Raw genomic sequence first — 13,017 nt, forward strand, 5'->3', positions numbered from 1 at the left:
GGTATAAATAACTGTAAATCTGTCTTGGAAACTAATTATTGATGAAGGCTAACAGAAAACTCTTACAAACTGTAGTAACATAGGGCAGAGAAGTTGGTATTTTAAATGCATGTTTAAAACCTGCCGTTCTAGGACAGTATTAGTTAAAGCTCTTTTTGTCCAATCTGAGACAATTTGCATTCATTTGTTTAAGGTGAGGCAGAAGGTTGGGGAGACTTTAAAAACGGTTGAGTGTGCCTTGTTGTGAAAACTTATTTGAGATAGAAATAAAAGTTAACTGTTAAATGGTAAAAATACACAAGAGGTGGGGGTTTAAAACTGGAAGGAAATCATGTCTATTTTTGTCTTCATCTAACAAGTCCCCAGTTCCTGTGTAGAATTTTTCTAAAACTAAATGTTTTTCTATTTAAATAATAGCAATTATTGAAAGTAATTAAGAGGAAGTTGAGCCTTGTTTCTGACAGAGAAGGAGAAGGGAAGGAAACGATTCCCTGAGCACACAGTCTGTGGGTCTCACCAAATGCTGGTGAGGCAAGAGGTCACCCGGACACAGGATGGGAGCCACTCTGCAAAAGTTTGGCAGTTCCTCTCAAAACCAGAAGGTACACTCACTCACCATATGACCCAAGAATTACAGTCCTGGGTGTTTATCTCAGATGACTTATTTTCATCTGGAAGCTGGTACACAAACATTCATCGCAACTTCACTCATAATATCCAGGTGTCCTTCAGTGGGTGACTAGTCAAACTTAACTGTGGTCCCCCCAACCATGGACACAGCTCAGCAGCAAAAAGGAACAAGTTATCAACATGAGCAGCTGCTGAGACGAATCAGGGAAATTCCAGCTGAAAAAAGCCAACCTCAGAAGACTATATACCACATGGCTTCATTTATGTAACCTTTATGAGATGACATGATCATAGATTTGGACTAGGGAGGGGAGCGGGGAGGGAGGGGAGGGTGTGATTACCAGAGGGCAGCAGGAGAAGCTTTGTGGTAATAGTAACATCCTGATTGCGGTTCTTCGTGAGCCTGCACAGAGCGCCCCGCCCCGTACACTCACACGCGCGCATACATGCCTGGTGAGACCTGAACGAGCTCTGCGGGCACACCAGCGCTGCAGTGACTGCGGCGGTGCCTGAAGCCCTTTGAATTATGGTTTCTCTGGGTCATGTGCCCAGGAGGGAGTCGCTGGGTCATACAGTAGTTCTATTATTGGTTTTCTTAAGGGACCTCCGTACAGTTTTCCATAGTGCCTGCACCAATTCCCATTCCCTTTCTTCGACACCTTCTCCAGCATTTATTGTTTGTAGATTTCTTGATGAGGGCCATTTTGACTGGTGTGAGGTAGTTCTGATTTGCATTGCTCTAATAATGAGCGATGCTGAACATCTTTTTTATGTGCCTCTTGGCCATCTGTATGTCTTCTTTGGAGAAATGGCTATTCAGGTCTTCCGCTCACTGTTTCATTGGGCTGTTAGTTTGATATTGAGCTGTATGAGCTGTTTGTATATTTTGAAAATTAATCTCTTGTCAGTTGCTTCCAGGGGTTAAAACTGCACTTCTAATGCAGGGGCATGGGTTTGATCTCTGGTAGGGGAAATAAGATCCTGAACACCTGCCGTGCAATGCAATGGAAAAAAAAAAAAAAAAGATTTTAATTTATTCTTAGTCTTAATTATTTATGTTGAATGAAAAATGTTCTCAATCTTAAAAATAAGTAGCGATTGCCAGAATTTTCCGTAACTCATATTAAATTTTATCGTTTTCTCTTTTAACATTTTTGTATTAAAGAGACTCTCCCTTCTACCAGAGAGGTTTGTCCTGGTTTTCCTTCTTCCCAGCAGCCCTGGGCTTTTTCAGTCATTAACACCTTACTGTCTTTTATTACTTATCAGCTCTGTTAAATGGACTTAGTTGTGGAATAAGTTGAAATTGTTCCTGAAATGAACCTGATGGATTTTTTATATTTGATACATTTTGTGCTACCCTTATGCCCCATTAAAACATATAACTGAGAATTGATTATACCATCTTTGCTGGTAATGGGATTTTTTTTTGTTGTTTTGAGAAATTATCCATCTGAAATTGATAGTGGAGGCTAGAATGGAAGTTGCAGTCAGATAAAGCTTGAGCAATGACCTGGAGTTGAAATCAAAGGAGACACGGGCCTGGGCTGATAATGGAATTAATCGATTACTCCTGACTCCTGGGAGAAAAACGGCAGCATCTTTTAATGTTTCGGGTTTTTTTTTTTTTTTTTTCTTTTTAGTCTTTAGGCTAGTTGTTGAAGTTCTTAAATCTTTGTCAGGTTTTCCCCAGTATAATAAATGACATCTTAGATGTGAATAAGCGGTCATTTTTCCTTCAGAAAATGTCCTATGATTTATGTCTTCCAATAGTCATTCCCCCAAATTCAGGTGATATTAAACCTCCAGATTTGAAATACTCCCTGTGTCCGTCATCATTTCTCCACTCCCAAATGTAGTTGTTTCTTGGCAAAAGCTGAACTGATGATTCTAGAACAAACAGCACAATCAGAACACATTTGCTCAGGCATTAGCTGGGGGTGAATCCTTAGCTGCTGAGCAGGACAGTGATCTTTAGTATCTGCCGTGTGCTTTCGTCATGACTGTCCTGAGTGCAGAGCTGGTGTAGAGTAAATGTACTTAGTTCTCAGTGAATCTGGCTTAGAATTCAGCCCTGAGATGCAAGAGGGGCTCTGAAATAAAGTGGGAAATGACGAAGGGAGCTTGGGGCTGTTTCAAATAACTAGGAACATGTCTTAAAACAGCGATTATTTTCCTTTAAGTCATTTTAAGTTTGCTAATCCAACCATCCCCTACCTTTTGCGAGGGCTGGAATGTGATTAGATTTCATTCCAGCATAGAAGACTTAAGATAAAAACTGCAGGATGTATCATGCAGAAACATGAGAGAATTGAACTTTTGAGGCAGAAGTCTTGAGAAGAAAGTTTTCAAGTTATGTAATTATATATCTATAGAAAATCTTAAGATAAAAAAGATACTCTTTAATGAAAACCCCTTTGATGATTTCTGCATTGATCTTTGTTTCTGAGCTGCCTATTTTGGAAATTTTTTTTAAGTTATTGAACTTTGTTTGAAGTGTTTGAAGCATACTTAATCTATTCGGGGGTTGACTTATTCTAATGCACTTGGCAGTCCTCAAGCATTTGAGCAGATGGGGTGACGGCTGAAGCGAAACAAGTGAAAAGACATCCTCTCGAATTCCCTTTCCCTCTCACAAGTGCACTCTCAATTCCTTGCACATTTAACTAAGGGTACTGATAGGTGACTTGTTCTGAAGAGTCTGCACAGGGCTGAGCGCGCTGGGGTGAGTCCACGAGTACAGGACGCTGTGCTCATCCAGGCTCTGGTGATGTTTCCTGTGCTTTTCCCAATAGTAACGCTGGTCATAATATTAGCCATCAGCTGCTGGTGAATACTGTGTGCCTGGTGGTTCTCGTGTGGCCTCCTATTTAATCCTGCCAACACCCGTATGAAATAAGTTTCTCTCTCCCTGAGGCCCAGCAAGGCTCAGTCGTAGCTGGTATTAGACATCCTTGCTTGGATTTCTTGGGAAGCAGAGCCTGAGATGAGGATTTTGCTGCGAGTGGTTTGTTTGGAAGGTGATCCAGGGACGTAGGGGTGAGGGGCCAGGAGGAAATGTCAACAGAGGGATGCGTTGCTGGCCACCACTGCAGCCCCACCAAGATCCCGGTGACGTGTTCAGAATGCCTCCGGAGTTGCCCACCCAGCAGCTGGGAGGTGGGACACAGATGCCCTGACTGCTGCCTCCATTCCCGGGAGCTCCTGGGCTAGGCCGGTTTATAGGTCCCGTGGGCTTGAGAATTGGAAACACGTGAGATGAACCTTGAGTGACGATCTCGTGGGTGTTCAGATGAGCTCACAGAGAAACCAGAGGTGGGCTAAAGGGGGTTCGTGTGATGTGCAGAAGCATCTGCCAAAAGGGGAAGGGCCCGAGCCAGCCCCATGCTCTTTGCAAACCATCTCCCTGTGGGGAGAGAGGCGCGTGTCAAGGTGACAGGTAAATTCCGGGGGTGTGCAGTGACTGTCGGTGAGGAGACTGCCCATCGTCGCCTTTCCCTGTGAGTACAGCCGTCAGGAAGATTTACCTTCCTGTTAGCACTGGTTCGCATTCTTTGCATATATGAAGATCAGGATGCAAGAATATCCAGAGAATTCTAAATGTTGACGATGGTAACTGATTAGGGGTTAAAAATATACAGCATTATCAAGTTTTCATAGTCTCTGCATAGAGGATCATGGAGCTATGACATAAGAGTGTTGAGTATTTATGGAGGGAATGATTAAGGTCCATCCTGTGGGGCCTCGGAGACCACTGTTCACTGCAAATTCTGGTCTTGCTTTTTGGTTAAAATCACTTGGTAACACCATGTAGACTTTCTTAAAGAGTTTTAATTTTTTTATATAACTGACATATAACATTGTAGGAGTTGAAGGTGTACATCATGCTGATTTGACACATTTGTGTTGCACCACGAGGACCAGTGTGGAGTCCGCTCACACCTCCATCCTGCTCAGATGAGTTAGCACAAGGCTCTGCAAGCTTAGCCCACTCAGCCAAGGGGCTGGTTCACGGCCAGGCGCTCTTCTCGCAGACCCCGGTGGCCACGCGCTTGCTGTGACCCTGCTTGCTGGGCATCTCCTGTGTGCCGGGCCAAGCTGGGTGAGGTCAAGGCAGATGTGCGGGTGGCACATCAACGAGATTGACCATGCAATTGGGTATTTATATCCGTTCCCGAACACTGACCCAGATCTCTCTGCCTCCTCAGCCGAACTTGATGCAGAGCACTCCCAGAAGGTCCTGGAGATGGAGCAGACCCAGCAGCTGAAGCTGAAGGAGCGGCAGAAGTTTTTTGAGGAAGCCTTCCAGCAGGACATGGAGCAGTACCTCTCCACGGGCTACCTGCAGATAGCGGAGAGGCGAGGCAAGTCGGGGAGCCCCCTAGAGGGGGTGCACGTGGGGTGCTGTCCCCAGAGTGGGGCTGGGGTGAGACCTCAGGGGTCTCTTGTTACTACCCCAGAACTCAAAAGTGGGTGCTACCTGCCATTTTTGTCTTGCTGCTGTTTTTGCCTCACCAGGTAGTTCTAGGCTTTCATTGAAGGTAAAATTTGGGATATGTTTTTTTTTTAAAAAAAAAGCAACAAGAGACAAACAGTAGCCATAAATCTGTAGCACAGACTAATCCCTATTACCATTTGAAAGTAAGTGAAAGTGAAGTCGCTCAGTCTGTCTGACTCTTTGTGACCCCATGGACTATAGCCTATCAGGCGCCTCCGTCCATGGGATTTTCCAGGCAAGAATCCTGGAGTGGGTTGCCATTTCCTTCTCCAGGGGATCTTCCCGACCCAGGGATCAAACGCAGGTCTCCTGCATTGCAGGCAGACGGTTTACCATCTGAGCCACCAGGGAAGCCATTTGAGGGTGATGTTTTTGTGTGTATCTAATCTTCCTTCATGCTGCATGGGGATCCTTCCCCAACATTATCAAAAAACCTTTGCAAGAGTTTAAGAGTGGCATCTGCACAGTCAGGATGTAGCCTGACAGTTTCCTAACTGGACATTTAAGACCCTTGGCCTCTGTAAGGGGCTTCTCTGATAGCTCAGTTGGTATAGAATCCATCTGCCATGAAGTCACTCAGTCGTGTGCGACTCTCTGCGACCCCGTGGACTGTAGCCCACCAAGCTCCTTCATCCATGGGATTCTTCAGGCAAGAATACTGGAGTAGGTTGCCATTTACTTCTCCATGCAGGAGACCCTGGTTCAATTCCTGGGTCCTGAAGATCTGCTGGAGACGAGATAGACTACTCACTCCAGTATTCTTGGGCTTCCTGGTGGCTCAGCTGGTAAAGAATCTGCCTGCAATGTGGGAGACTTGGGTTCAATCCCTGGGTTAGAAAGATCCCCAGTAGAAGAGAACGGCTAAAAAAACCCAAACCAACCGGTGCTGTGCTGTACATACAGATGTGCGAATGCTCATGTCTGTGGAGGGGCCGGCTCCAGAGCAGCGCCAGTGTGGAGAGGTGTCCTGGGCTTCCTGGCCTTCCGAACCCCTTGCAAACCCCTGTGCATGTGTGTGTGCCAAGTTACTTCACTCGTGTCCACTCTTTGCAACCCCGTGGACTGTAGCCCACCAGGCTCCTCTAGGTCCATGGAACTCTCCAGGCAAGAATACTGGAGGGTTGCCATGCCCTCCTCCAGGAGATCTTCCCGACCCAGGGATCAAACCCGTGTCTCTCATGTCTCCTCCACTGGCAGGCGATTGTTTGCCACTGGTGCCACCGGGGAAGCCCCGCTCCCTCCCAGATGCCTCTGTGCTCAGCCTTCCTCTTCTTGCCTGGCCCTGGTCTCCATACCTTGCCCCTTCATTGAAGCCCCGTAATTAATGTTACCCTCACTCCGGTCCTGTCATTCAACTCTCTGTGCCCCTGCAGGAGAGGTTAAAGAAATCAAAGAATGAGGAAGGAAAAGCATGTAGAGAAGACACTAAGGTGTGAATGTGTCAGAGGCACTGAAGGCTGTGGTGTGGACACGGTGCTTTTAAATTGAGGTCAGCAGTGCCGTTTGTGTGCTGATGGGTTAACTGAGCTGTGCCAGGTCTTAGTTGCGGCACGTGGGATCTAGTTCCTTGACCAGGATCAAACCCAGGCCTCCTGCACTAGGAACGCGGTCTTCAGCCACTGTGTCACCAGGGAAGCCCCAGCAGTGCAGATCAAGTGTGGCCTCTTCGTCTCCTCTGTCCGCCTGCCAAGTCCCACCGTTATCTTCATCTGTTCCCTGTGGCGTGTCCTCAGGGTCGGGCATGGGTTAGGGACGCCACCCTGGTCTGCTTGGGCTGCTGTGCCACCACCTCAGACTGGCACCTTATGCACAAATGTCTCTCTCGCACCATTCTGGAGCTTACTTGGTTACGGTGAGGGCTCTGGGGTCTCTCCTCAGGAGGGCAGTGATTCCCATCCCGAGGGCCCCACCCTCAGGACTTCATCTCAAATAATCACCTCCCCGCAAGGTGTGTGTGGGAAAGTCACTGAGTCGTGTCTGACTCTTTGCGACCCCATGGACTGCAGCCCACCAGGCTCCTCTGTCCATGGAATTCTCCAGGCCAGAGTACTGGAGTGGGTAGCCATTCCCTTCTCCAGGGGATCTTCCCAACCCAGGGATCGAACCCAGGTCTCCTGCATTGCAGGCAGGTTCTTTACCAGCTGAGCCACCTCCCAAGGGGGTTAGGGCACGCATTCAGTCCATAAGGGACAAACACCACAGATCTGAGTATCATGAGACAGCAGGCCACGAAGGGAGGGGAGGGGAGCTGCGAAGAGAACAGCAGCTGCGCTCTGCCACATAGCTGAGCTCAGCACTTTCAGGGCGCCTGCAGCAGAAGCAGAGAACTTGAAAGTGCCTGTCAGGAGCGCACGTCTTGGGTCCACAGCTTGTAACCCGCTTCTTTAGGATATGTCACTAGGAAAGTGGTTACCTGGTCACATGGCAAGCATCTGTCTAACTGTGGTGGGTGCTGTCACAGTGCTCACCAGGATACCCACGGCAGCTCACGCTCGCCCAGCGTGCATGCCCGCCACTCCACAGCTCTGTCAACAGTTGTGTCAGACACTTCAACTTCTGCCACTCTTTTGGTTTTAACATGCACTTCCTTGACTGTCCATCTTTCTACGGGTTGGTTGTCTCCCTAGAGTCTTACCAGACTTTCCCGATTATATCTGTGGCTATTCCAGTGTGGTCTTTGCAAAATGCGTTTATTCTCAATGTGACCAGCTGAGCCCACTTTAGTTTAGGAAGCCCTTCCCTCCGTGTTATAAGAACATTATGCTGTTTTATTCCAAAAGTTCAACTGATTTCCATTTTCCATTTGGTGCCTCAAGCCACCGCCAGCTGGTTCGTGTCCGTGGGGAAGGAAGGCTCTCCCTGCAGTTCACAGCAGCAACTGCCTGCGCACCGTTCTCTGTTCCACTCTGTTCCTGAGGCCTCAGTACATTCCTGAGTGTTTCTGAGGCCCTCTTCGGTTCCACTTTTCCACTTATCTGGCCTGTGTTGGGTGTAACTTCTGACACTGTCAGGGACCAATGCTTTCCTGACGAAGAGCTCAACTATTTTTCTCTTACGGTTCTAGAGGTTTGCTTTCCTTTTGTGTTTCCGATGGATTTGTTTAGATTCTGTCTAATCTTCAGACCCACATGCTTTTCAGTCTTTGCAGACCTTGGGGTCAGGTTTGCATTTTGCAGCCCTTAGGCTGTTAACTTGTGCCTTTACTCTTTCTTATTGGTAAACTGTACACAGAATAGTCTCTAAATTTTGGTAATAGTCCTGAGTTTTTAAAATTTTTTTCCATCAAGATTTGACTTGTGAAGTTGTTTAGAGGTGTTTTTTAAATACTAAATTTTATTGTGGCTGGAAAAGGGGGTTTCTTCTTTGATTCAAGACTGACACTGTGTTCTTTTAGAGAATTTTCCTACATGTTTTGTGTGTAGTTAAGAACAAGATTCTAGGTGACAGGCATGGGGATCTGTAAGTGTACGTTTCAGACGACTTGTAAATTGGCCTGTTCAGATGTTTCCTATTAATATCCATTTTGGGTTGCTTAATTATCAGAGGTACATTAAACCTTCCTTTCCCCCTCAATTATGATGGACTCCTTACATTTTCCTTGTCGTGCTTCCATATTTTACTTTCAAAATAAAACCGCAAAATATATAGTCACACAGAAATTTTGATTTACCTTACTGGTGAATTGAATTTAAAATAATTATTAAATGCTATGCTTTACCCCAATATTGCTTTTCTTTCCTCTTAAATCTATTTTGATAGTAATACAGCCATATCAGCTTTCTCCTTTAATTATTTGCTTGCTGACTTCCTGTTTTTCCTTACATTTGAAATGTTTCTAATATTTTGAGTGTCTCCTATGAGCAGAATGTAACTAGACTTTTATCACTAATAAGAAACATTTTCCATCTTCAGCAAACTAGAAAGCACCAAATGAGATGGTGATGAAGCCGGGCAGGCAGTGACCACAGCAAATGTTAAATCAACCAATTTGCCACAGAACAGATTATAAAATTGGCTTCATTACTGCCTTATTTGGTGCTTTCTACTTTCCTGAAAATGTTTCCTATGCTTTTCAGTCCCGTTTTTTTTCCCCCCCTCCCCTTTGTAAGAGGATGGCCAGAGAGAGAAAAAAGGGAGACTGTGCTTTCAAAACGGAAGGAAAAAAGCCCAGAGCCATCAAGGCCTCCCCAGCCCCAGAGAGGACCCGTGTGCCCCTTCCCCTTCCAGCAGTCCCCCCGTCTCTCCAGGAGGCAGCCCCAAGGGGAGCAGGCTCGACCTGTGTCGGCAGGTCACCCGCCGGGCCAGCCTTGCAGGAACCCTTGGATGGCACCGCCCAGTGTGCCCATTAAGTGGCTGTGACTTCTAGCAGCCAAGGGTGGCGCTGACGGGAGGTGCCACCTGGCTCTGCCACCTGGGGTGGCTCTCCACTGTCCCAGGGGTCTCCCCCCCAACCTTTCACCTGTGCCAGCGCTGTGCCACAGGCCCCGAGACAGCAGATTCCTACCTTCCCACGGGACGAAGCTCTGACCTCGTGCCCCGTCCCATCGGCATCATCCAGTCCTTCAGTCTGGTTGGAGTAAAGGCCCCGAGTTAGCTATCATTTTATTCGGAGCTTTATGTTTACTCACTTAAGATGCGGTCCTCGCTCAACGTGCCTCCCTCCTGGGCCCCCACACCCCCGCTGGTCCGGCCTCTCCGGAGAGCAGGCTCAGGGGGCATTTCACACATCTCTTAGTTTGAGAGATGGTCTTTAGTTCATCTCTTTGAACTTATCATTCCACTGTCTTCTGCTTCCTGCTGTTGAGAAGCTGCCAGCACCTCCTCATCTTTCCTAATCTGCCTTTTCTCTTTGATGTTCATCGTTTCACTGCAGTTCAGGTGAGGGTTTATCTACCTTGCTTGGAATGTGTTTTGCTCCTAAGTCTGGGATGTCAGATCTTGCAGCAAGTCTAAGATCATCAGCGTCTTACAATACTCACCCCCCCAGTCTCCACTCGCATTTTGAACTGTGAAACTTCTGCACTTTTTCATACTTCCACTTGTTTATTTCTTTGCTATGTAGTGGAGAACTTACTGTCTTCTAGTTTACTAGCAAAACTTTTAACTTATGCCACAGTGATTTTTCCTATTTGGAAAAATCCTATCTGGCTCTTTTCAAATGCCTGTCATGATTTCTGACACTGTGTTCCTTATCTGATTCTAATCTTTAAGATAATTAAAGCCATTTAGATTCTTGGGGAAAGATTTTAATAATCTTTGTTTCTGCTGACCCTCACTCAGGGATGTGTGTGCTGGAAGTTCTAGACTGGACTGGATTTTGTGTTGAGTTTATATTCCTGTTGAGACCCAGGTTAAAGATGTGTCCACATCCAGAAATTTGTATCTCCTTGTGACAGGTACCATCTACTTAAGCTACCTGGCTCGTAGTTTTCTGGATCGCAGAACTCCAGACACACCCCTGGACACACCCCTGACCAGGCTCAGACTCCTTGCCCTGTAGCGTCTTTATGCTGGTGGGCTGAGTTTTTTTTCCTAGTTGGTGCTTTTATCACTGGAAGCTCTTTCCAACTCGCCAGCTTGCGGCAGACCCAACCTTGATCAGTTGTTAAGATGGAAGACCTGAGAAATGTTGTAAGGGCAGGGAAGATGCCAAATGGAACTGTAATAAAGTTAGAGGTGACCACCGTCAGGGGTGTCTGGCAGGAATGTCAGCCTCTTTTGAGTTGCAATTGTTTACTGCAGAAAGGGTTGCCTTCAGCACATGCAGGCACATGGCTGGGGATGAAAAGAGGATCTGCTGTGGAAGGTCTAAGAGGTAACAGTAACCATGGTTAAGCTAGGATGGATTTAAACACCACCAAACTGGGACGTCAATAATACATTCCTCCAAAATCAATTTTGAAGATAGAAGTAGAAGGTGTTTTACACCCAGAAAACACAACATGCTAATACCTAATGCAGTGGGAGTTCACCCGGGGCAAAGCCTAACCTCCTCTCGTGCCGGTCCCTGCAGAGCCCATGGGCAGCATGTCGTCCATGGAGGTGAACGTGGACATGCTGGAGCAGATGGATCTGATGGATATCTCTGACCAGGAGGCCCTGGATGTCTTCCTGAATTCTGGTGGCGAGGAGAACACCCTGCTGTCCCCTATCTCAGGTAGGGATGAAAAGCCTGCATAGACACAGTCACTCTCACCACCGTGATTTCCCTCTGGCTCACTCAGACACTGTGCGCCCAGCTGTCCCCATTCCCCGCACAGTCTGGCGTCACAGACGTGGACACATGACGCACTGGCAGCTGCAGTCACTAATTTCTCAAAGATTCTCAGTGCTTTTCCCAGATACCTTCAGCAAACAGGGAGTTTTTCTTAAAATTTCATTTTTATTTTCCCCTGTCTCCAAAGTTAACCTGAGTTGGGTTTGCGTGGTTAGGCACTAGATTTTGGGGAGGGGAGGTCTGTGTGGCACCCCGCCCTCCCCGTTCAGCAGGTGGTATTCGATGCTGGGGGCAAGGCCAAGGTGTGTGTCAGCTTACGTTTTAAAAACTAGAGGTGATCCTGCAGGCACATTCTCTCCATTTAATAACTTACCAGAACCTCACGTTCATTTAGATCTGTACTGATGCTCCGGCACTTTACCTGGCCTCACTGTAAATTTCAGACCATTCCTCCTGGGTGGGTGGGCTTGGAGGCTGTCATCACGGAGAACGTGTTTCTTCCATGCTCCGAAAGATGGGAAGGCCAGCCCCTCACAGCACTGCCTCCTACCTGGTGGTCCCACACCACGGGCTCCACGTCCTCAGTCAGGCCAGGGGGCTTCCCCTTGACCTGTGTTTCCAACAGAGCAGCTCCTTCCTCCCCTCCCCAGCGTCAGGAAAGGGCTCCCATCATCCGTGTGAGGGTCTGGTTCCTGTAAGAGGCTCCACAAGCGTTTTTCTCCTAAGGTCCATTTCCTTGAAATTAGTTCAGAGGCTATAAAGAGGTAAGCCCAGCTTGTCACGGTTATGAGGAACGCGAGTCGCACCTCAGAGCTTGCCCCTGGGTCTTGAGCGTGGTGTGCCACTGGAGGCTGTGGGAAGGGTTCGGGGTCTTTCCACTGGCCACAGGTGGCGGAAGGGTCAGCTGGAGCACCAGGTGGCCTCGGGGAGCCACCGAGCCCTACACGCGCTTCCTGCATGTTGCAGGAACAGAGAACTTCCGCCCCCTGGACTAGCTGCAAGTTCAAACGCTCGTGGTCGCCAGCAATGCTGAGATGCAGGACTTCCATGACAGGCTCTCCTCTGCTCTCTCCCCAGGGCCTGAGGCAAGCCCCGGTCAGGATGCAGTCACTCTCCAGGTGCCCACTCCCTCCCAGGCCCCAGCCACACCACCTTCCTCATCCTCACCTGGTACCGACCCGGCCTCCCGCGACCCCAGCGAAGGCGGGGAGTCGCCCGTGGTCCAGTCTGACGAGGAGGGCGTGGAGGTGGACACTGCCCTTGCCACCTTACACAGCGATGACAGTGACTCCTAAACCTGGGCGCCTGCGTGCCAACTACCTTTGAAGGACGATGCAGCCGTGCACAGAGGCCCGTGGTGAAGGCAGGTGGACTGAGGGGGGCTCTTGGTTTTTTACACAGTTGACAATGTGAGGCAAGTGACTGCAAGAACAGCTAACAATAAAGTCTGAGAACTTTAAACACAGCCAGTTGGTACAGAAAGGCTGCTAAATACACGCGTTCTGCAGGTGGGGCCGGGGAGCTTGGCGTCCACACCAGCTCAGCGCTGACGAGCAAGGCCCCTTACAGGTAGGAAGTCGTGCCTCCTCTCAGCTCTAACGAAGTTCAGGTTTTCACCTGGTGGTTACAGAATGGTCAAGTCCAACAGCAGTCCCTAGTTTATTCACAGCGC

General features: G+C 48.0%; 1 protein-coding gene across 2 annotated transcripts in view; it reads left to right on the forward strand.

Annotated features, from left to right (window-relative positions):
• DTNBP1 (dystrobrevin binding protein 1) overlaps positions 1-12,810 on the forward strand; it is a 101,397-nt gene extending 88,587 nt beyond the window's left edge. For both annotated transcript variants that reach the window (XM_070778364.1, XM_070778365.1), the window contains 3 exons: positions 4,839-4,994; positions 11,142-11,285; positions 12,423-12,810. In XM_070778364.1, coding sequence (XP_070634465.1) covers positions 4,839-4,994; positions 11,142-11,285; positions 12,423-12,640 — 518 coding nt within the window. In that variant the 3' untranslated portion in view covers positions 12,641-12,810. The remainder of the gene's footprint in view (positions 1-4,838; positions 4,995-11,141; positions 11,286-12,422) is intronic.
• Positions 12,811-13,017: the final 207 nt, after the last annotated feature.

The sequence above is a fragment of the Bos indicus genome, chromosome 23 (assembly GCF_029378745.1).
Source record: "Bos indicus isolate NIAB-ARS_2022 breed Sahiwal x Tharparkar chromosome 23, NIAB-ARS_B.indTharparkar_mat_pri_1.0, whole genome shotgun sequence".
Classification (NCBI taxonomy): domain Eukaryota; kingdom Metazoa; phylum Chordata; class Mammalia; order Artiodactyla; family Bovidae; genus Bos; species Bos indicus.